Raw genomic sequence first — 25,431 nt, forward strand, 5'->3', positions numbered from 1 at the left:
TGTTCGAGCGGGCACCAGTAACGTCTCTCATTGAGAGACTTATTGTTACTGTTTTTGGCATATCCAATACACACGGGTAGCTTGCCAGGCTCTGCCATTCGGGCTCCATACTTTCAGTAGCTTGCCGGGCTCTCTGAGAGGGGCGGAGGAATCGAACACGGGTTGGCCATGTGAAAGGCAAATGACCAATTGCTGTGCTATCGCTCCAGCCCAGCTGCATAGTATTCTTTGTATAGATATACTATAGTTTCTTTAACTGGTCATCTGTTCTTGGGTACTCGGGTTGTTTCCAAAAAATCTGCTTTTCTTAATGGAAGCACAAAAGCTCTTGAGTTTATATGCTGCTTTTTTTTTTGAAAAAAAGAAAGGCAGGGGTAACACTCATTTAAGAGAGAATATAGGCTTCTCCAGAGAGAGAGAAGAGAGATGCATGAAGTAAAAGAAGGGAATGTAATAGTCCGGGTTGGATGCAAAACAGTTCCAAATTGGAATGTCTAGCCATTTGTCAAGACATTGAGGTTAATTTCACATTTTAGCTATTGTGAACAATGCTTAGAACATATAAATGAAAGTAACTTTTTTCTTTTTCTTTTCTTTTATTCTTTTAATTTATTTTTTAATTGAGTTACCGTAAGAGCAGTTACAGGGCTTTTAGGATCGAGTCTCAGTCATACTATGCTCAAATACCTATCCCTTCACTAGTGCACCAATAACACAAGCATACCACCTCTCCCACTCCCCCTCTGCCTGTGTGGAAGATGATTTGCACTTTATTCTTTCCTTACTTTGATTACATTCAATTTTCAACAGGAAACTCAGTATCATTATTTGTGTTTTACCCCCAACAGTCAGACCTGTCGGAGTGGCATCATTAGATTGTATGTTTTCTATTGTTGGTAACAAAGAGCATATGATGTTGCACAGTCTCGAAAGCAGCCGCCCAGATTTGGAATTCTGGTATTAAGTCCAGAGGTATTTCTGCCAGCAGCTGCTGCATTCCAAGATTGGTTTCTGTGGCACTGGGATCATGGCTGTTCAGGATCGGAGGAGCTGTCCAAGGGCCACCGCTCAGGGTCTCATTTGGACAGGAGGCAGGGCCGGTTCTGCCTCCCCCATCACAAGATTACCCATGCATCCTGTCCCATCACTGCAAACTCCTATCTCTCAGTCCAGTTGGTTCTGAACGGTGGCAGTCACCATGCTGCCCCAAGGGGAAAGGCTGAGGGATAGAAACCCTTCCCCTCCCAGGGCTGCACGGGGCAGTAGCTTAGTTCAGAGTCCAAGAATATATCTGCCAGCAGCCGCTGCATTCTGAAATTGGTTTCTGTGCCTCTGGGATAATGGACGCTCAGGGGTGGCGGAGCCATTCCTGAACATATATTTTGTATATCAGGAGAGGTTTGGAGATGTCCAGTCCCGCATACCGGAGCCGTGTTAGTAGAAACTCAGTGTCACCAGGGCTCCACCTAGAGAAGGCGTGCTGGCTGTACCTTCTTCATCTGGTACCCCGGTATTGTTGGCCCCGTCTGGGGTCTGGAGCAATCTCTGGCTTGCGGTGCTGCTGGAATGGCCAGAAACAGTAACTTTTTTTAATTAATGCTTTTGTATCCTTGGATACATGCCTAAATTGAATCGTATTAAATTTTGTTTTTATTTTGTTTGTTTTGGGGTTGCACCCAGCTATGATTAGAGTTTATGCCTGGCTCTGCTCTCAGGAATTACTCCTGTTTTCTGGGTTTCGGGTGATCCTATATCGATGTCAGGAGATCAAACCCAAGTCCGTCCCTTGTAGGGCAAGTGCCCTACCCCAACAAGTACAGTTGCTCTGGGCCCTTTATTTTAATTTTATTAAGAATCTTCATACCCTTTTCAATATAGGCTTTACCACTTTGCATCACTGGTACTATTATATATCTCATGTATATAATGTACATAAAATAATATCTCTAGTGCTAGTTTTATTCATGGTATCAGAGATCTTTTTTTCTTCAAATCCTTTCCAATACTAACTTTAGATCTGAAGATAGGCCATTTTGTATGTGTCATAAAATCTTATTGTGGTTTTTATTTGCATTGTACTATTAATAAATGTATTTAGCAATTTTTCATGTGTCTTTGGGCCTCTTTCCATTTCTTTTTTCCATTTCTTTCCTTCCTCACCTTTTGTTTCTTCTTTCCATCCCTCCCTTTTCCTTTCTCCCCTTTTATGTTTCATATTACTAGTATTTGTTTCTGTTACTGTATTAATATTTATCACCTTGCTCAAAGTTTTATGGATTTTTGTTTCTTCCTTTAATATAGAACTTTTATACGTAGAGTAGGTATGTTGGTATTTAATTCCATTAGTTTTTGTTTTGTTTTAAAAGCCCCTAGTACTCTACCATATTTGATCACTTTACAGAATAAACTATTTTTGCCTGCCAGGTTTTTCTTCCAGTAATATGGTATGCCATTCTACTCCAGCCTAGTGTTTGGTGTTTCTGCTGAAAAATCTTATGAAAGCCTAATAGCGTGCCTTAATATGTTACATTTTCCCCTAGTAGTCATTAATATTTTCCCTTTATCATTTAACTTTTGATAAAATAATGTGTCTTGGCATAAGGTTGTTTTGGATTGTTAGAAACTAAATCGTGATAAAGTGGAAAACTAAGACCCACTTAGTAGATGATGACCTGTGCTTGAGATGACCCATCCTACCTGTTAGACAAAAGGGTAAACACGGTATCCAGAAAACTTGTAATTAAAAGAGTAACATTTCTAAAGTCATGTTTAGAAACAATTCCTCTATTGAGAAGCTGGTTGTGACCTGCTAGTTCAAAGGCTATATGAGACCTTGTAGAGAAAAGTTTATATATTTGTTGTTTCATTTTTACTCAGTTAGAAAGTACTTTGTAATCAAGTACTGTCTATTGTATGGTATGTATATGTGTTTGTATAAAATATTGTGGTCTCTATAAAACAGGTAGTAAGCAGGAAATCGGGTTTCAGAAAGAAGGAGGCATGTTAATACGAAAGCTGGGGTCATACATACTTGGTTCTGCCATTTGTTAGTCACTTGAGTTTTAGAGCTAGCGTTTGTGGGATACTTCACATGCAATCGCCAGACCAAGTTTTAATACTGTTCATTGTTAACCATACCATGTCCATGTTATAGAAAGAAAGACATGTTGGTATCACTTTGAGAAGCATAATAAAGAGTTCAACCCAAACTCTCTGCTCCAAACACAGTACCTACATGGTATTGCTTTTGTCTACTCAAGATCCTGTTCTTATCTGTAGACTTAAAATGATACCAATAAAAGTGTCAGAAGAATAAATTTTGGGGTGAAAATTTTAAGCATATGAAACATTAGTTAAGCATTATTCAAAATATGCAGGTATTTATAAATAAAAGATTTAAACCAGCAAGAAGCATCTCTTTGTCATTCCATGTATTTATATCAATTGAACAGTGTTATGTTAGTCTTCCTAACGTGTAATTTATTTTCATGTGTTATTACTCTTTTTTAGCAGGTCAACAATTCAGACTTTACTTTTCTATCACTGATTTATCTTTTTTCCTTAGTAGTCATGCTTGAGCGGACTGAGTAACTTTCAAAATAGTTGTGATGGCACAATAATGCATGCTACTTTCAGGTTGTTATTTTGGCAGACCCATCTGTGAATTTTCATACGTCTCATTTTCATTACATTACAATTAAAGACAAATATGCTGAGTGTATTAGCTGTGATGTTGGTTATGCTGTCGTTTAGCTGAACTATACTTGGTTAATCCATCTTGGATGCCAAGGTCATGTTGAAACACCTTTCAAGGATAGGTAAAAATGTGATGATACTATGTATGCAATGAATTAAACTGATATCCCTCCCCTTGCTAGATGACTACCCTTTTCCAAATCACTGCCATATGAAGCATATATCTGTTACCTTGTATTTATTAGTGATAGTTGAAGTAATTAAATTTAATGAACACTTTGTTGTGTAATAGTAGGATTTTTTTTCCTAAAGAAATTTGTCCACTATAATATAAAACTCATGTTTGTGGCAAAACAGAAAACTAAAGAAAATTACTTTAATGCATGGAACATGATTCATAACTAGAATTTCTAAGCAAAAATTAGACAGTAAATTTTAAGGGGAGGTTTTCCTAAGAGAAAGATTGATGTGAATCCTTTTTTAGTGATTTGGTGAGTCACCATTGGTCTGTATAAAGGTTATAAAATGAAGTGGCCTGATCTGGCCCCAGAATGCGAAGGGTCAGGCACATATGCTTCTGGTTGACTCCTCACAGCCAGTCTGCCTGTATTGTATGGCCCAGGAATGGTGTCACAAAAATCCACATTGCCCTTGGTAAAAAAAGGAAAAAAAGGTTTCCCATCGCTGTTGTCGAGGGTTCAGTTCAGTTAGGGCATTTTGAATCACAATTTTTGTTGGTCTTTTATACATTTTTGATGTTGGGATTTTCTATTTCATGGGACATTTGATGCCTCCTGACACCAGATATTTAGTCATTTCTATTTAAAAATCACACCTGTAGATTGCCTTAGTCATATTAGTAACTTTGGGTTTTATTTGTGTGTAGTGGAAGGCTTTAGTAAAATTAAGTCCATTCATTGGGCCATTTTTTTGTTAAAAAATTTAAAATGATCATAATTGGCATAACTTAATGGATAGCTACTACAAAGATTATTTTAGATTTTCCCCCTTTTTCGTTTGTGGGAATTGAGAGGACATTTGGGCATGTGTTGACTGGTTTTTCTGTTGTTTTCCATAGAAACGCTCCAGAGGCCAAGTGCTCTTTGATAAAGTATGTGAACATCTGAACTTGCTAGAAAAAGACTACTTTGGGCTTACATATAAAGATGCTGAAAACCAGAAGGTACATGATTAAAAGTAAATAAATAAATGAAATATTAATGATCACTTTTGTAAGAAAGTAACTAAAACTGAATAGTTGGGTTATTCTCCCTTCAAACACGTTCACCACATTGAATCCCTAAATGCTGTTAATTGCCTCATTCCTGACAACTTTGTTTAATCTTGAGTATTTTGGAAGTATAAAGTCAGCATTTCTGTTTTTCATGCTTATTTCTAGATCCAGGAAGGCATTTTATGTGGTACTTTTTAAAAATGATATATTTCAGTGTGTCTGAGCCAATGAAAATCAAATATACTGATATTCATACTTTCACTGGCAATTGTCAAATCTTTATTTATTCATCTTAGTATACTTTTAAAGTCTTACCAGATGAGAATATGGGTTGCTGGCTAAGCTAACATTTGTTAACTCACTCAGTAAAAGATTGATGTAAGACCTATGTATGTTCTTTTACCTGAGTAATGCTTCCTGTTGTTGGATTTTCCTTTACCTCACTGTTCCCCTGAATTCCTTGAAAAATAAGGAGGAAGATATTTCCATGGTATTGGTGGCAGAAACTGTGTCACTGAAATTTTACTCATAGATGTTACTTGCTTTGGTATTAATGTGATAAATCATATTTAATGCCTCTGGATTTATTGCATAGTATCTAATTTCATGATAAAGCATATAATTTTTCTGATGTGAAAAATTGCAAGTTTCAAGCAACTGTTCATTTGTTGGGGAAGTTTTACAAGGAGATCACGAGGAATGTGTACCAGCAATCATTCCGTGGGACAATGTCTAGGATATCAGTGTGTCAAGTTGCATGCATCTTTAATTCTGGTAACTTGGATCCACTGTTGTTTCTCCTTGGCTTTGTGCTCACTTGAATCTCTGAAGGGTGGGAGTAGACTTAAAAAAGAAATTGTCTTTGAAAGCATGAATAGTCCATTTTCCCTTTAGACCAGTGATTGGACTTTAAGGACTAGGCTGTAAGATATCAGGTGTCGGGGAAGAACCCAGCTCTGAGGCTTTCCAGCAGCCACTCACTCTCAGAGATGCTTCGTTAGATTTCTTTAACTGGTTGACAAAAAGCGTTTTTTCTTTTTCTCTTTTTGCTTAAATTTAAAATGTTACTTCCTTTTCAGAATTGGTTGGATCCTGCAAAAGAAATTAAAAAACAGGTTCGAAGTAAGTTCTTTTGGATTATTTTATTGGAAATGTGAAGGCTTTTGAATAGTGGGGTTGTTGGAATGAATAATCAGTCTATGCTTATATGACTAGTGTTAATACAAAGTTTTTTCAGAGGCAGATTAAGATAGCAAATTTCATCTTTGTCAGGTTGATCTAGGTTCAGATATGCATTCTTAATCTAACTCAGATAAAATGACTGTTTACATATTACTCATTCCTCTGCCTGTACACAGATGTGAAATATAATTTAATTTCATTGAAGCCCGCAATTGACAGTAAATCATTTCAGAATTCCAAGCTTAACTATAATAGTTTCACTGTTAAAACTTCCATGAAAATATAAAATCATGCTTAATTTTTAGGATGGAAAACATTCTCATTTCTTGGTCCCAAAGACAAGTTACTAAATGCATTTTAGAGTCAGAGACTCTACAGTAGAGTGAGTAAGGAGAGTGCTTGCCTTGCACTCAACTGAGACTATTTTTATCAGAAAAATAAAGAGAAGAGAGAGAGAGATTTCTTTTTTTAAAAAATATTTTATAGGAGATATTTTATTATGCATTTATTTCTTTTTTTGTTGGATTTTTTTTTATTGAATCACCGTGAGATACAGTTACAAAATTTTCATGTTTCAGTCATACAATGATTGAATACCCATCCCTCCACCAGTATACATTTTCTACCAGCAAGGTGCCCAATACCCCTCATCCCCCATCCCACCCCACCCCTTGGATTCCTCTTATTCTCTCCTACTTTGGGGTATTATGGTTTGCAATACAGATACTGAGAGGCCATCATGTTTGGTCCTTTCTCTACTTTCAGCACACATCTCCCATCCCAAGCAATCCCTCCAACCATCATTGACTTAGTGATACCATCTCTATCCCAGCTGCCTTCTCCCCCAGCTCATGAGGCAGGCTTCCAACCAATTTTCCTGACCCTTGTGTCTACTGTCTTTGGGTGTTGGTCTCATATTATGTTATTTTATATTCCACAAATAAGTGCAATCATTTTATGTCTGTCCCTCTCTTTCTGACTCATTTCACCTCGCATGATACTCTCCATATCCATCTACTTATAAGCAAATTTCATGACTTCATCTTTCCTAATAGCTGCATAGTATTCCATTGTGTAGATGTACCAAAGTTTCTTTAACCAGTCATCTGTTCTCGGGCACTCGGGTTGTCTCCAAATTCTAGCTTGTGAACAGTGCTGCAATGAACATATAGGTGTTGATGTCATTTATGCTGTGCTTTTTTGCACCCCCAAGATATACAAATGGCCGAAAGACACATGAAAAATTGCTCTACATCATTAATCATCAAGGAGGTACAAATCAAAACAATGAGACACCATCTCACAGCATAGAGACTGGCACACATCGAAAAGAACAAGAACAACCAGTGCAGGGCATGGATGTGGGGAGAAAGGGACTCTCTTTCATTGTTGTTGGGAATGCCGACTGGTCCAGCCTTTCTGGAAAACAATATGGGCATTCCTTAAAAAACTAGAAATTGAACTTCCATATGATCCAGCAATATCACTTCTGGATTTTTTTTTTAAATTAAAGCACAATCATATGAACAGGTACAAAGTTGTTCGTGCTTGGATTTCAGTCATACAGTGTTCCAACATCTGTCCTTTCATCCAGAGCACACTTCCCACCACACCAGTGTCCCTAGTTTCCCTCCCACTTCCCCCCCTCCCCGCCTGCCTCTATGGCAGGCACTTTTCTCCCCCCACCCCCTCTTTCTCTCACTCTCTTTCTTTCCTTTGGGTGTTTTGATTTACAATACAGATTCTGAAAGGTTATCAGATATATCCCTTTACCTACTTTCAACGCTCAGTTCCTGTCCAAAATTATCATTTCTAACTCTTTTTGTCCCTTCTCTATTCTAACTGCCCTTTGCTCCCCAAACACTCTTGTGGCAAGCTTCCAAACATTGACCAGTCCTCCTGGCCCTGTTTTCTCTAGCCTTGAATATGAGTCTCATACTATATATATTTGCTTTTTAATATCCTGAAAATGAATGCAGTCATTCTATATCTGATCCTCTCCTTCTGATTCATTTTACTCAGCATGATACTCTCCATGTCCATCCATTTATAAGCAAATTTCATGACTTTATTTTTCCTACCAGCTGTGTAGTATTCAATTATGTAGATGTAGCATAGTTTTTTTTTCTATCCAGTTGTCTGTTCAAGAGAGAGATTTCTGAAAGAAAATAACTGCATGAGAAACAAAAAATAAAAAGTGAAAAACAAATAGCTAATAAGTATTATACCAGGGGCTAAATCTAAATTAAATACAAATTTAAATTAAACATCAGCTTTAACCTATTTGGATTAGCAGAGCTTTAAAGGGATTTTAAAAGTTTAATAATAATATATTGCTTTTGCAGTTATGTACATAATGGTAAATGTATAAATTGGTGAGGCAGTCTAAGAAACTTTCTCAATATAAAATTTTATATGTGCCTTTTCTTTGATCTTTTGTTTTACTTTGAGGAATTTATCCAATAATATATACACGTATGTATATGGAACTTGTGCACATTGAAAATTTATTATATTATTGTCTATGCCAGAAAACTAAAAACCTTCATATGTATATATTTTAAAAATGTATACATCAACCATGGAATACATGGAATAGCCACACCTTGAAAACTAGAGCACTCTTAAATAAAATGAAGTAAGGTTAATCAGTCTTAAGTCTTAGTAGTAAAATATTAGCAAAACAAATCATGTTTGGGGTTTTTTGGTTTTTGTTTTTTTTGTGCTCCAAGCATGAAACAACTCTGGCCACCAGTCTAGACATCAAGCTAGGATGAACAGAGGACCATCCAGTTTCCCCCCAGACTGATAGAAGAGAAACACCACTATTGAGGTGTCTCTTTGCCTATTGCCAGGGTATTAGGAGCAGGGAGGTTACACCAGGTAGTGCTCAAAACTTACTCCTCACTCTGCGCTCAGGGATCACTTCTGGAGATGCTCAGGGGTCTCTATATAGTGCCAGAGATAAAACCCAGGTCAACCACATGCAAGACAAGCGCCTTATCCACCATACTGTATCTGTAGCCCTGAAACAAATAATTTGTTTTAAAAGAAATGTATGTATGTAGAGAGTCATAGAAAATAATTGGAAAAGCAGGAAAGCTTTCAATTGTAATGATTTCAAGAAGTACAAGACAGTGTAGGAAGTTAAGAAAGGAATTTTAAGCTATTTTCAACTCTCTTACATAACCACTGCTTTTACTGTACACATAATTAATCTATAATTTTATTATATTTGTGTTACTGGAGATCAAATCCAGGGCCTGACACATGCACAGTAAATGATGTACTGCTGAGCTACTTTACATTTCTGGTCCCAATCTCTAATTTAAGATAATTTAAAATTTTAATTTTGTTTGGGGGCCACACCAACCATCTCTAGGGCTTAATCTTGGCTCAGTGCTCAGGTATTGATTCTTGCAGTGCTTAGGGAACTGTGTGGGGTGCCAGAAGTTGAATTTTGGTGAACTGCATCCAGGCAAGCTCTTTACTGCTATACTATACCTCTGGCCCCCAGTTGGTTAGATGTTTAATGTAATCAGTATTCTTAGCTTTGTTGGACTATTAATTTTCACTGAATAACAATAAGTTTACTATTAAGAGTATCAATTCCATAGAAGTTGGAATTGAATTTCAACTTGAATTTGAATCAAATTTCCAACACAAACTTTTGTGATATGTATTATGATATATAGTATTTTATGCTACAAATGCAGTATGTTTAGAAATTTTAGGATTTTATTGGTAAAAAAGCTAATTTTTTATAGAAATAAATTTTATTTTCACAGCCTTTTATTTGTTGTAAATTTTTAATTTGAAATTCTGTCTCAACACTACAGAAATAACGTTTTAAATGCATTCAAGAGATGTGTCACTTTCTGTTTCTCACCAGAGCAACCATTTGACCAGACCCATTTACAAACCCATTTACCATCAGAGTCTGAGAAAAAAAAAATTGGTTTGTTTCTAACAAAATTTTTCTGAGGATTCTTTTGTTTTTCAGATTCAGTCTACCTCTAATTTCAAATTTTCAGCCTTGTTTAATAGGATTTTTTTTCTTGATTTCTTCTTACATTTTCCTTTTTTCAGAATATCCTATGAAAATTTGTAGTTACTTAGATTATCATCTTGGGAATTATTCTTAGGAAAATAGGTTTCTTGAGATGAATGCTTTCCAAAGCTCAGGTTCCAAAACACCTGTTTGAACCATAGAAGGGGCCCGCCAGGTTCTATTCCCGTTCTTCATGGGTCTCCTGAGCATCGCTACGAGTGATCCCTGAATGCAGAGCCAGGAGTAAGCCTGAGCACAGCCCACTGTGGCAAGACACAACAAAATAAAAGCAAAAAGAACCACAAAGCAGGCCTTATTCAAACCACATGTTCCTAGACAATATAGCAGGTCCTAAGGATAAAGATCAGTGGTGGAGCCTAGAAATTGTCATTTGAACTATAGAATTTAATGTTTTATTTTACTTTTAAAATAAAATCTTAGGGGCTGGAATGATAGCACAGCGGGTAGGGCGTTTGCCTTGCACGCGGCCGACCTGGGTTCAATTCCCAGCATCCCATATGGTCCCCTGAGCACAGCCAGGGCTAATTCCTGAGTACAGAGCCAGGAGTGACCCTGAGCATCGCTGTGTATGACCCAAAAAGAAAAACTAAAATAAAATAAAATCTTATTGATCTGCTATTTGCAATACTGTTTCAGGAGAGCATCTTCAAACCTTCATCACTTCCTGTACTAGCTTGCGGCACTCAGCCCACAGTCTAGCACCATTCATACTACCCGTATCTCTTCATCCTTCATCCACCATTTTTTTCTGAGTATCTATATTTGTTGGCTTTATACTATCTATATGTGAAACTATCTATAATTATTCTTCGCTACTTAGTTTAATCACCTCAAATTCTATCTCTATTGTCTAAATAGGCAAGATTTCAAATTTTTCTATAGCTAAGTAGTGAAATTGGTATTTAAAACCAGCACCTTAGATGCTATAAGTCAGCCCACTCTAGTTTGAAACTAACATTTCTAAAATGAAGATTTTGCATTTAAATATCTTTCTTGTACTTTTATTACTTATTGCAACAGAGTGCCAATCCTGAATTTGTTATGAGATTGTTTAACTATCCTACCAAACTGCTTGGGGACTGGAGCATTACCACAGTGGGTAGGGCATTTGCCTTGCACACGGCCGACCCGGGTTCGATTCCTCTATCCCTCTCAGCGAGCCCGGCAAGCTACCAAGAGTATCTCGCCTGTATGGCAGAGCCTGGCAAGCTACCTGTGGTGTATTCAATATGCCAAAAACAGTAACAAGAAGTCTCACGATGGAGACGTTACTGGTGCCCGCTCAAGCAAATCAATAAACAAGGGGACAACAATGCTAACAGTGCTAACTACTAAGCCCAGAAGAAAAAAGGTTATTTAAATGAAACGATTGATCACATGATAAAATGTAGACAAATTTTTTTAACCTTTTTGGTGATGTGCTGTATATGATTATGGAAAGTATTTTTTTAATATATAGACTTATGTTTTAACTAACTCTATGTGTGGATAGTCCTGAGCTATAAGGTAACCTATAACTTTTCAGAGAGTGGGTGGGCACTTACTGATTTTTTGTTTAGGGGCTATATTCAGCTGTATTCAAGGCTTATTCATGACTCCATGCTCAGGAATCACTTCTGATGATATTCAGGAGACCGTTTGGATTTCCAGTTGGTTCCAGGGTCAGCCACATGCAAGGCAGGCACCTTGCCTGCTGTACTATCGCTCCAGCGTATTTTAAGAATGTCCTGGTCAAGGGGGCTGGAGCAATAGCACAGTGGGTAGGGCGTTTGCCTTGCACGCGACCGACCAGGGTTTGATTCCGAGCATCCCGTATGGTCCCCTGAGCACTGCCAGGAGTGATTTCTTAGTGCAGAGCCAGGAGTAACCCCTGTGCATCACCAGGTGTGACCCAAAAAGCAAAAAAAAAAAAAAAAGAATGTCCAGGTCAGGTTCTGTGAGATCGCTCAATGAACTGGAGCACATGCTCTGCATGCAGGAGGCCTGACAACACATGGTTCCCTGAGCACTGGAAGTAACCTCAAACACTGAGTCAAAAAGTAGCTCCTGCTACCTCAGGTGCAACCCAAAACCAAATATAAAGAATGAATGGTAGAGATTAAGGGTTCAGTTTGGGACAATTAATTGCTTCAGTATGAAGTGAGTCATATGAATTATTTTGTTTCCTAGTGCATATAAACGTGATGCTTATATATAGCACTGTAGCACTGTTGTACCATTGTTCATCAATTTGCTCGAGCGGACACAGTAACGTCTCCATTGTGAGACTTGTTACCGTTTTTGGCATATCGAATACAACACGCATAGCTTGCCAGGCTTGTGACCCCAAAAGCAAAAAAAGAAAAAAGTTAAGGCCTTTGCCTTGTGTTCAGATGGCTGTAAGGTCCCCAAGCCTGCTGGAGGGGGCCCCGTCCTGCCCAGCCACAGCCTGGAGTAAGTAGTCCCCAAGCACAGACGAGTGTGGCCCCAGCCACCACCCCCCTCCTTTGCCAAAAATATAGAAGCATCAGTAAAGGATTTGATTGAAGAAAAGATCAGAAATTAGATGAAATTCCAGAATTATTTGTTGGTTTTGTTCAAGGGAGACTTTCTTCCATCGATTTAAGTCAGTACTTGGAGTTAAGGCATTTCTTGCTATCAGCATAAGAAGCATAAGAGGATTTTAAAGGGTTTGTTGTAATTTTTTTCTCTTCTCCGCAGGTGGTGCTTGGCACTTTTCCTTTAATGTGAAATTTTATCCACCAGACCCCTCTCAGCTATCTGAAGATATCACCAGGTATTTGAAAGCGGTTATGAAAAAGGCAGGCATTTGGAGGCACCCTCTGCTTCTCTTAAATGCCCTATGGAAGGGCATGCTCACATCTGGGAGCCAGTCATCTGCCCTGAAGTGGCGAGCGAAAGGCAGCTGAAGGAGAGCAAACATCTGATAGATCTGCCAAAGTCAGAGCTGTTCACAGTTGAATTTTTACTGCTAAGCTGAAACTTCTGTCTGCCTGACCTTGGAGGGAAAACATGCAGAATTGAGATACTTCCATCTACCCCCCACTGCCAGATTGGATGGGATTCAGCTTTAAATGATAAATAGTGCTCCTACTTTTAAAAGTGTGTCTTTAGATCCTTATGCTGCATGGCTGTTTCAAAATATCATGCACACATATACATGTGTACCCATAAACATAGATATCTAAGAATTTATCTCCTATACCCTATGTATTAAATGGATAAATTCATTTTATGAAATAATGAATTCATTGTATCAGATATTATACATGATAAATCCATTTTAAGAAAAGAACACATGGGGGCTGGAGCGATAGCACAGCAGGTAGGGCGTTTGCTTTGCACATGGCCAACCTGGGTTCAATTCCCAGCGTCCCATATGTTTTCCCGAGCATCACCAGGGGTTGTTCCTGAGTGCCTGGGCCAGGTTTTAACCCCTGTGCAATGCTGCGTGTGACCCAAAAATAAAAAAAAAAGGAAGAAAAGAAAACATAAAGAAAGGGCTCTCACATTAAATTCAGACATGGTGACTGAGCTTTGAATATGAGAAGCAAACAAACATGGATTTGTCATATGTCTTTTGGGGCTTCTCTGCTTTTGACTTTGTATTCCTTGGCTCTTGCTCTTTTTGATAGTAAATTTGTAGCCAGACAAGTTGATTTTTTGCAGTCTGCAGTCAGTTTTCTGTGTTAGCCTGACATCCTTCTGGAAGGTTCTTCTAAAAGGGAAATCAGAGTTCAAGAGATATTATAGGATTTCTAAATGCTTGTTATACGTGCACACACACACACACACACACACACACACACACACACACACACACACACACAGAGCTGACCCTGATTCAACTCCTGGCATCTGGTTCAATTCCCATTCCCCTGAGTAACCCTTGAGCACAGAGCCGGGAGTATAGCAGGTAGAGTTCTTTGATCCCCTGAACTCCATATGGTCCCATAGCATTAGTAGAAGTGATCCCTGAGTGCAGAGCCATGAGTCAGCAAGCCCAGAGCACCCCTAAGTGTGGCCCCAAAACCTAACTAAAATAATTTCATCAGACATATTAGAAGTATGAAACTAGTCCACAGTAGTCCCTCTATATTTACATTAAGCCAGAGAAAGTTTATAATTTCTTAAAGATACTTTTAGTAATATTGATGTGTTATTTAACCTCGTCTAACATGAGGTTATATACAGAGCCTGTTATATACCTGGATTTGAAGCTTTGTGCATAATGCCCTCTTGTTTTAGTAGTATTTGTGGAGTATCTGAAACATTAAGAAATTTTTATTATGGATCACATAGAGTTTACTTATATCAACAGCTTAAAATAAAATTGTCTCTTAATACTTTATAAGAGTCCGCATTTTTGTCAGATTAAGAGTTTATTTCTTATATGAAGTTATAATTGTGTTTTATTATTATTCTCATATGCTGGACCATTAAAGATATTAAAATTCATCAGTGTTAAGGTTTACATCTTGGACTCTTTCTTAGTTATCGTTATAGCTACAAATCTAAATTTTAAACTGAATATTTGAGATAGAACAATTCTTTATTAAAGAACTGTCAGGAATGCAGGAAAAAATGTTTGATAGTGTGGTCATTGAGTTTTGTCATGGACATATGTCAAGACCTTGAAATCAAATGACCAGCTGGGATGAAATAATTACACTTAAGAGCACCATTCATGTATTCTACTTCTCCCAAGCAAAAATTTCAGGGAGCTGTTGGATTATTCATTACCCTTTAAAGTAGTATTTGAGACCTCTCGGTTTCTTTAATTTGCTAATTAAACCTGGTTTTGTCTTAATATTGTATTTATTAGGTGCCAAGTATTTTCCCCTTACATCTAGTTCAAAAGACAGATGCTAGAAAAATGTGTTGCCTGGAGGCTGACTTGACAGGGGGAAGCTGCTCGAAGCACAGATTGTTTTGCATGTCCTAATGCTGGTTTCCGCTTTGTCTTTTTGGCTTGCGAAAGGTACTACCTCTGCTTACAGCTGCGAGATGACATCGTGTCAGGAAGGCTGCCCTGCTCCTTTGTCACCCTGGCCCTGCTGGGCTCCTATACTGTCCAGTCAGAACTAGGTGACTATGATCCGGATGAATGTGGAAATGATTACATTAGTGAGTTCCGCTTTGCACCAAATCACACGAAGGAACTGGAAGATAAAGTGATCGAGCTACATAAGAGCCACAGGTGGGTGTTAGGGCCACCGAGAGCTTCCTGCTTAAATGGTGTCTTCTTGGAGGAGGCTTTCTCCTGCCACCTTCCCCAGCGGCTTTCAGTGAATTGAAACTGGGACTTCAGAAGAGTGAGGTTCTGTCTGGTACAATTTGAGATTCTCCAGAGTCCGGACATAGTACAGTGGGTAACGCACTTGCCTTGCATGTGGCAGACTTGGATTTGATCCCTGACAGCCCATATGGTACCCGGAAACCCACCAAGAGTGATCCCAGAGCACTGTCAGTGCCAGAAAACAAGCAAAAAAAAAAAAAAAAAGCAATTGGAATTCTCCCTTGCAAAACTCATTTGTAATTTTATTTTTGGGTGCTCGGGGCTTACTGTTGGCTCTGTGCTCAGGGATCATTCCAGGTGGTGCTCAGGGGACAATAAGCAGTGCTGGGATTTGAACCCAGGTTGGTCAAGTGCAAGGTTAGCACCTTACCCACTGAACTATCTCTGGACCCTATGTTTTCTTCATCCTGTTCTTATGGTTATTTTTTTCTCCATCAGAGCAAAAATCTACTGGTGTGTGTGTGTATGTGTGTGTGTGTGTGTGTGTGTGTGTGTGTGTGTGTGTGTGTGTGTGTGTGTGTGAGATGGTGGTGTGTGTGTGGCGGGGGGGGGGGGGGGCGGGTGTCAGGGAGAGTAAGGTGAGACAAGGGGTGAAGGAGATTGTTTCTTATTATAGCCAGGGAAATGTGTAGGCAACATTGGAGCCCTGACAGGTAAAGAAAAACCTTTTTTGTAATTCTGTTGAATTTCTTTCCTTTTCAGAGGAATGACACCAGCAGAAGCAGAAATGCATTTCTTGGAAAACGCCAAAAAGCTCTCCATGTATGGAGTAGATTTACATCATGCCAAGGTATGTACATTTTGCACACCAAACTTTGTATTTGCTCTCTCTTAATTCAGTGTTGGTGTTATTACCAACCATTGATTTTTCCTTCAGTTAGTGTAAAAACAACTTTTGAGAATTCAAATCTACATTTTTCCTTCTAAGTTCTGTTCAGTGTTGAAGCAAATTTATCCCTCTCCTATTTTACTGAGAGCTTTGTTCTACCTCAGACTCACATGATTCATGACCTCAACTTGCAGAAAACCCATGGCACAAGGCTTCCAATTGCCTTTATTTGCAAAACATTTGAGATAAATAGCTCCTAACTCATCTGCCTTCCCTGTCTGTTGCACCCTCCTGTTTGTGCTAATACATGCCCTCCACTCCCACCACACCTCATCTCTGCGTTTTCCCTGAATGTGTCTTCTCTGTGCTTCTTGCCCATGAGAAATTATCAGAGTTGTCTTTGTGGGATATACTATGATGACTGTTCTGGACTTACTTGATCCAGCACTAAGTAAATTCAGTCACTTTTAAATTTAGATACTCATTTTTGCTGTTGATTTGGCTCTTTGGTTTTGTTTGATTTTATGGAATATTGTTTCTTTCATTTGTTATTTTGGGTTTTTTTTACAGTCTTATTTTAGACACTATAGTTTATAGTCCTATCAACAATAGGACTTCATTCATAAAGTCCCTCACCACAGCCTCTCCCAGAGGGCCTCCTTTCCTCCACAATTGTCAGCATCCATTCCACCCTAATTTCCTGCCCTTTCCCTTTGGCAAGCTTCCTACCAAAGACCACTTTTCGGTTTCTGTTGCCTTTGGGTATTTGTTACACCACTACTCTGTCTCTTTGTATCCCACATGTGAAAGACCATTCTATGTCTGATTTTTTTTTATGTTTGGGGGCCACACCTGACAGTGCTCAGAGACTATTCTGACTCAGTACTTGGGGTCATTCCTAAAGGTTCAGGGGACCTTGTGATGCAAAAGATCAAACCCAGGCCTCCCACAATTTAGAGTTTTGGGAAAAAATAACTTATAATGGGGCTGTAGAGAGACTAGGTGAGATGTCGTTCTTTTCCTAGAATCTCTGTAATTTTCAGCAGCGAGAGAATTGAGCGCCTACACTATTAGCCTGCTCTTTGAACACCTGTGAATAGCAGTGCTGTGGAAGTCCAGGCAAGCTTTTAGGAAAACTTTTATCATGAAAACATATGAAATTTATTAGGATCTTGATGGATTCTGGTACTTTAGCAGCATTAAAGAGATGGGTGTTTGAAGCTCAAGGCACTTTCTTCTGATTTGGGCTGACAAGATAGCATCACTCCTGTGTAGAAATAGGCCTTTCATTTCTGATGAACTGAGTAGTTACCAATTTCACGGTCTGGGACTCACAAGAACATGAAGTTATTAAGAGGTTTCCAGGCAGGCAAGTATCTTGCACAGTCAAGTTGAAGGCCAAAAAAAAAAAAAAAAAAGAGGCGAGCTTCAACTGGCTCTGATTAAACCACTCAACAAGCCTGATGTCACCTGGCAGGGAAATCTGCCTTCTAGGGTTCTGTTGATCTCGCCAGTGAGCCAGTGAAGCTGGTCACTACTTGGTATTTGGGAAGCAAATACCTTGGTCTTTGGGAAGCACAGTGACTTTGGGCATGAGTTGGTGACGCAAACAGATGCAGAGCTGCTTGGTTATGTCTGCGTGTCATGCTATACATTACACAGGCTACACACCTCCAAGGCTTAATCGTCTGGGGGACCAGTAGACTCGAGAAGATTTGGCTGCAACTTCTCCCAAGGATGTGCTAGTGAATGCCCAGCTCTGTGACATTTGTGTGTAATTATAGTGGCAGGTGCAGGTCTGTTTACTTGCCAATCATGATTATTTTTTTCACCTATTTTGCACCGAGTTAACAGAAGTGCTTTATATTTTATGCCCGGCATAAAGGCAGAATGAGGCTTTTTTAAAAAAAAAATATGATTTTTTTCTTTAGCATCTTCCCTAGGTAGCTAAAAGACATAGAAATAAAGGCTGGAGCGATAGTACAAACCAGGGTTTGATCCCCCGTGCCCTGTAAGGTTCCCTGAGCACCAACAGGAGGGATCTCTCAATGCAGAGCCAAGAGTGAGCCCTGAGTGTTGTCAGTGTAACACACACACACACAAAAAAAATAGATAATAGTGACAAAAGATTTATAAGATTCTGTCTCTTAGTGGGTCAAAGGCCTATTTAATAAGCTTATACTCTGTACTTAAAAGTAGTTATTCAGACAGAATAACTGCCTTTCTGTTCCTGGTATGAAGGTCGCCTGAGCTGCCATGTAAGAATAACTCGTTCCAAAGGCTCCATGATGGCAGATACTTACCAGCCCCAGATTATTGCTGCTTCAGTTGCTCTTTCCAGTTAAAGATCTGGCTAAGGGGTGGGCAGTTTCTGATCTTGGGCTATCCTCGAGTTTTATTATACTGTAATACACATTCCATCGGGTATTTCCTTTGGAATAATTTCAAGTCTAATGGAGTGGTTCATTTCCAAAGCACAATGTTTCATTTTAAACCATTAAATTTGTATTTGTAAGCTTAGATTTCTCAGAGATGAGCCCAACATGTTTACTTTTGATTCCCAGAAGTATTTATCTTGTACCCTGACATAACAGCTTAGGAAGTCCGTTTCCACAGCGCAGATGAGTCAGAAACTCCTCTGGATTCTTCCCTTTTCCCTTTCCCCCTTTGCTGCTGCAGCAGAGTTCTTCAAAGCAGGGGACAGTCCTGCCAAATCATGTGACAGAGACCTCGGGTCCATTTTCCTGTGTGTACCCTCCTTCCAATTCTCAGACTAGAGGGGGACTGCTGCACCCCAAAGTCCTGCTCTGTCCATTTCAGACGACTCAAGGCTTTCAAGGTGTTTGCTTACTCCGACTTTACCACTGCATTTAGAGGGATAAACGGTGGATAGCTGTGCCTCCTGAACTTTGTCAAACCTCTCTGATGGCCTCTGAGAGCTCTTATCATACATCCCTAGGAAAACTTAAAGATGAAATATACAGAGGCCAGGGAGACAATACAGTGGGCGGGGTGTTCGCCTTGATGCTGTTCGATCCCAGGCACCATATACGGTCCCCTGATTCCCTCTAGGGTCTTCTGATAATGTTTTGTTAGATATCCTTCTGTTATAACATTGATGAGAGAAAAGTCCCACCAACGCTGAAGAAAATGAGGCACCTATTCAAAACCCTGCTTTGATGATTTCTGTCAATAGTGATGGCACGAGGAGTTGCTGTGCTTGGTAGAAGAGTCCCGCCTTTAGGGCCCAAGAGGTGGCTCAGAGCTGAAGCATAGGGCAGAGCTGGCATGCTCAGGGACCCCTGTTTTGATCCCCACCCTTTGTGGCACCAAGTGGTAGCCCTCCTGGCCCCTAGCATTTCTGGAGAGGCTCTCTCTCTCTCTCTCTCTCTCTCTCTCTCTCTCTCTCTCTCTCTCTCTCTCTCTCTCTCTCCAAGAAAAGGAATCCTATACACACAAATATACACAACACACACTCTCTCTCTCTCTCTCTCTCTCTCTCCAAGAAAAGGAATCCTACACACACACACACACACACACACACACACACACACACACACACACACTCCAAGAAAAGGAATCCTGCCTCTGGAAGCAGCTGATTTACATTTAACTGTTCCTCATCTGTAAAATAGGACAATACTAGTGACTATCTGGAAATATCTAATGAAGATTAAGAGAGTTACCATTTGTAACGTTTTTTAGGCAGTGCCTGAAATTCATCATGAGAATTACAGGCATTACCATTGCTGTTATTAATGCATATTCATCTGGTTTGCCTCTGTATATAGTGTTGCAGCAGAAGTCTCAGATTCCTGGGTAAGCAGATTTTATTCTGAAATCTCTCTAGTGATAAATATCCTCATTAAAAAGCGGTTACTTAGTGGTAATGTTTAAAAATCGCTACTGTATTTTTATATATGTAAATTAAAGTTAGAGGCAACTTATTATACCTTCTGTCACGAAATCTTAAATCTTGGATCCAGTTGTAAATGAAAATAAGCAAGATACTGATTTGTTCTTTATTGCTGCTGTTTTCCAGGATTCTGAAGGAGTAGAGATTATGTTAGGAGTTTGTGCCAGTGGCCTGCTGATATATCGGGATCGGCTGCGAATAAACAGATTTGCCTGGCCAAAGGTTTTAAAAATTTCATACAAACGGAACAATTTTTACATTAAGATCCGGCCAGGAGAGGTAAGTGGGCTCAAAATTTGTGTCTAGATTGGGAAGAAAAGTGCCTGATAGCAAATGAAACTTTAACTTGCTAGCTTATAAGGTCTGGACATCATAGATATCTTGAATTCCGTCTGCCCAAGAGAACTTAGCTGTAGGTAGAATTTTATGTTTGGTCTGTCTAATAAACATTAATAAATCAAATGTTTTTTTTCCATTTTTTACTACTGCTTACTGTCACTGTCACTGTCATCCCATTGCTCATTCATTTGATCGAGCAGGCACCAGTAATATCTTCATTGTGAGACTTATTTGTTACTGTTTTGGGCATGGTGAATACACCACGGGTACCACTGTTATGCCACGAGTACCACTGTTTACATCAATAAAAATATTCCTTTTAAAATATTCTAATAATATTTAAAGCAAAATTGTATTACCATCCTGCTTCCAAAGCATCAATATCCTTTGGTGTTCCTCCTCCCTTGGAACGTGCTCCTCGTCCCCCTTCTGGTGCCTCAGTTCTGCAGCTGCAACCCCTAGGTTTATTTCCGTTGACTTGTCTGTTCCCTTGTTTTGCATTTGATGATCAGATTACACTGTGACATTGACGGGTAGAGTCCGATGCTGGGTTGTAATGAACCAAGGTTTCTCTTTCAGGAGGGATAGCAGTGAGCAAGGAAATAAATAGACTTCTGGTTTAAACAGAAGCAAGCAGGCTCTAAGTTACTTTCTCCCCCTTTTTTAGTAGCCGTATTTATAGCTAAGAAGTGTTGAGTGTGAAGGAATTCTTGGTACAAAAGCTCTGAAGAGGTTGAGAGACATAGGTGCAGAGCACGGGGAAGATTCAGAAAGTGCAAGGGCTCAGCAGGAAGAGAGCAGGAAGAGAATCTTTTCTGGCTTCTTAACAGTACAGATTGAGCTGACACTTATTTGTATACTTACTTGACCTTACTACTCATTATATGTGCAATAAATAGTTGCAATATGGCTTAATGAAGATGTCGAGTACTCACTGGGTTCATTGTCCAGTAGTGAATTTGGTAACTGGATCTGGATATCCAGAGTGGACAAGGAATGGGGGGAAAGCAGATGTAGTTTCAGCAATCTATTGCATTTCCCAGTCTCACTCTGCCAAGTGTCCATCAGCAAAGAAGAAATAGAGAGCCAGCTTCATTATATTTTACTAGTTGCATATAAGGCACCTTCCCTCATTCTTTGCCTTAAAAATTACTTTTGCTGGTTATTCTGTAGTGTTAGAGAAAATTTTTACTGTTTAAGATGATTGCCCCCTGGTGGACTGATGCATCTTTAGAAAATAAAAATTTACTAAGTATCTGCAAAGTATATTACTCCAGAAAGCAAATGTCTCACTTTGAGAAATCAGAGCTGAAAAAGTATCATCTGATACATAGTGCTAAAAATATTATGTTCTCCTAATCTCTGATCTTATACATAGTATTAAGAGATAGTAGCAGTTAACAAGGTAATCTATATTGAAACACAAATAAAATCAACAATATCTGATATAGCAAGTCATAAAATACTTAGAGTATGTACATTAATTCATGACCAGATACTTAAGAAAAATGTAATCTTTAGTATGCTATAGAGTATATACATTTTATTCATTTATGTACATTCCAGTTAAATTCATGATATCATGGAGAAACCATGAAACTTAAACAAGATTTAAACAAAATTAGATCATACAAATTTGAATATTAAAACAATAATGATCACCCTCTTTTTAAATTTGGCTTCTATAAGATTCATACTTGTCTGTAAAACATAATTATTATAATGTTACCTATGCCTACAGCTTCCATGATTATTCTTATTTATTTTTATTTTTTTATTTTTTTTTCTTTTTGGGTCACACCTGGAAATGCTCAGGGGTTAATCCTAGCTCTGCACTCAGGAATTACTCCTGGCGGTGCTCAGGGGACCATGATTATTTTTAGATGAATAAATGTGCATAGCATGAGATCTGTAAAACAATGTTAGTGGCTGAAAAACACTGTAGTTTATATTACAATTTTTGTAAATTGTTTATTTTTCTTCTGTTTATGCTTCCAAACTTGAATTATGTCCTTTGATATGTTTTTAAATTTAGTTTGAACAATTTGAAAGCACCATTGGGTTTAAGCTGCCAAATCACCGAGCCGCAAAGCGTTTATGGAAAGTTTGTGTTGAACATCATACATTTTTCAGGTAGGTAAAGGTCATTCCGTTCTTTTCTAAGTGTTAAGCAGAATGACTAGAACCATTAGAAAAAGAATATTTGGAAGAATGCAGAACCATATTTTTTTATAGTTCTTTAAGTTCATTATCACTAAATTTCTTGATTAAAACTTAAAGATATCTAAATAAATTGACAGTTTTTCCTTAGTTTGTCTTATATTTATCTATCTCCCCTTCCTTTTATTATTTTTATAAACTGTCCTACAGTTCAGTATCGAATAGGATACCCAAGAATAACTACTTAGGTTTCCAACCCATTCTTTACTGTATCAGAAATTTTTCAACTCCCGGACCAGAGTGATAGTACAGTGGGTAGGACATCTGCCTTGCACGTTTCCAGCCTGGCATTTCATTTGGTCCCTAGTACCTCCAGGAGTGATTGCTGAGTGTAGAGCCTGGAGTAAGCCATAAGCACTGCCTGGTATGAAAAAAAAAAAAAAAGAAACAGCAAACAAATTTTTCAATTCCTGCAACCCTTTTATTCCTATACAGTACTAGGCCCACCAGAATTTTGTCCACAAAAGTAAAAGTTACTACTCTTATTCATTTACTTGCTACTAACTAAACACTCTCCTGGTTTATAGAAGCAAACACTCTCCAGTTACATGGGATATTAAAATTCATTTAGTCCAACTTAGCCTGTTTCATATATCCTGTTCTCAGAATTCATTGTTGATGATGTACTGTACAGATTGGTGTTTTATTTTAACTTGAAATTTGTTAACTCTATGTTGGGCGCTAGAACCAACTATAGCACACGAGATAATTTCCCTTTTAGAGCAGAGTAAAATATTAAGCCTTAATGTTTAAATTAACAGTCTTTCTGGCATTTTTCTTTCTTTAATATCTGTAGACTTTTATTACCAGAAGCACCTCCAAAGAAATTCCTCACCTTGGGCTCCAAGTTCCGTTACAGTGGCAGAACACAGGCCCAAACGAGACGAGCCAGTGCGTTGATAGATCGCCCTGCACCTTACTTTGAACGCTCATCCAGCAAACGTTACACCATGTCTCGAAGCTTGGATGGAGGTTGGTGTGACTTACTACTCATTAGTAATCGTTAGTAGCTAACCAGAAGCAGAACAGAATGGTCATGAGTGCCTCATAAGTGTACACTTTCTTATATAGTAGGAAACAAGAAGGACTTGTTGGGCCATGACTGAATGAAAAATGTCTAGCATTCCCCACCCCCCTCCCGAACTGAGTATCTTCGTGAGTTTAATTTCCATTCTTGATAAAATTTGTATAAGATTATAGGGCCAGATATGTAGCTCAGTGGTAGAATACATGTTATGTATGCATCTATCAGGTTTGATCCTTAGTGTCACAATACAAGCACACAAAGAATGGTAGTTAGAAAACGAATAAGATAAAGTTCATAGGCCAGCATCCTGAATTTAGAGAAAGATGCTCCTCTTCCTGAGTATGCTAGTCACACTTGCTATAAGAAAGTTAATTCTATTGCCAGAAGATCTTAGTGAGTCATAAATGTGATCATAAGCACATGTTTCTAATTCTGTTTCAGAAGTGTAAGTTAAACCTATCTCTATAAAAAAAGTTATGAATAAAATGTAATCTCTTTCAGTGAGCAGCAACTGAGAAGGAAAGGGCGATATTCGTATGAGTAAATTTGAGTCACACACATTTTAAAGGAACAGCATAGGCATAATATGGGTTTTTAGAGGGTTTTTACTTTGTGTAGTGGTTTTGAACTCCTGCCCATAGTTCCATGCAGATTTGCATTCTGCTTCGACGCGTGCCAGCAATAGGAGCACTGCTAAGGGATGACTATGGCCAGGCATGACTCCTGACTCAGAGCACCTGGATATTCATTGTTTCATAGAAGACCTATCCAGTGCACATAGAAAGAGGTTTCTGGCATGCGTGTATAAATTTAAGAAGAAGAAAAACACAAATGATAATAATAAATAAAAGTTGCACATACCTGCAGACACCTCTCCTCCTAGGGTTTTTACCTCCACTGGACATAGGGTTCCAGCTCTCCCTTCCTGTTCATGGTACCCTGGAACCAAATGAGGGGGGCAATGTGCTCCCTGTTTCCCTGATCAAAAAGCTGTATTTTCCTGGGGCTGGAGTGATAACACAGCGGGTAGGGCATTTGCCTTGCACGCAACCGACCCAGGTTTGATTCCCAGCATCCCATATGGTCCCCTGAGCACTGCCAGGGGTGATTCCTGAGTGCATGAGCCAGGAGTAACCCCTGTGAATTGCTGGGTGTGACCCAAAAAGCAATAAATAAATAAATAAATAAATAAATAAATAAATAAATAAATAAATAAATAAATAAATAAAATTAAAAAGCTGTATTTTCCTAATGGAATGTCCTATGAACAGTTTGCAAAACAAGAGAAAAAAATCACCCTTGCATTATTAGTACTCTCTGATGGTATATCACTGGAAAAGTGGAAAAGTGGAAAGAATACTCACCTAGCAGAGATAAATCCAGACAGAACTCCTAACCCTTTATTGTGGTGATGTGAGTCAGTGAGTGATACCCTCCTGCCAATTTTTCATGTCATCATCTGTGAAGTGAGAATAAGTTCACCTGTGATTTATTTGCCAGTGGTGAAGAGTGAATAAAATACATGTGAGCACTGTGACTGTTATAATTATACTAATAGTTATATTTTTAAGTAATTCTTTTAAACTTGTGTGAATTGGTCTAGGAAGTTGCTTACGG

The 25,431-nt window shown here is 38.7% G+C and overlaps 1 protein-coding gene and 1 pseudogene across 28 annotated transcripts in view; one reads left to right on the plus strand and one right to left on the minus strand.

Annotated features, from left to right (window-relative positions):
* Positions 1 to 25,431, plus strand: part of EPB41L3 (erythrocyte membrane protein band 4.1 like 3) — a 216,593-nt gene that overhangs the window by 159,897 nt on the left and 31,265 nt on the right. For all 28 annotated transcript variants that reach the window (XM_055128828.1, XM_055128823.1, XM_055128818.1 and 25 more), the window contains exons 4-11: positions 4,775 to 4,879; positions 6,010 to 6,052; positions 12,885 to 12,960; positions 15,166 to 15,384; positions 16,186 to 16,273; positions 20,355 to 20,507; positions 22,603 to 22,700; positions 23,584 to 23,759. In XM_055128828.1, the coding sequence (XP_054984803.1) occupies positions 4,775 to 4,879; positions 6,010 to 6,052; positions 12,885 to 12,960; positions 15,166 to 15,384; positions 16,186 to 16,273; positions 20,355 to 20,507; positions 22,603 to 22,700; positions 23,584 to 23,759 (958 nt within the window). The remainder of the gene's footprint in view (positions 1 to 4,774; positions 4,880 to 6,009; positions 6,053 to 12,884; positions 12,961 to 15,165; positions 15,385 to 16,185; positions 16,274 to 20,354; positions 20,508 to 22,602; positions 22,701 to 23,583; positions 23,760 to 25,431) is intronic.
* Positions 8,831 to 8,971, minus strand: LOC129403076 (small nucleolar RNA SNORA48; annotated as a pseudogene).

The sequence above is a fragment of the Sorex araneus genome, chromosome 2 (genome assembly GCF_027595985.1).
Source record: "Sorex araneus isolate mSorAra2 chromosome 2, mSorAra2.pri, whole genome shotgun sequence".
Taxonomy (NCBI): domain Eukaryota; kingdom Metazoa; phylum Chordata; class Mammalia; order Eulipotyphla; family Soricidae; genus Sorex; species Sorex araneus.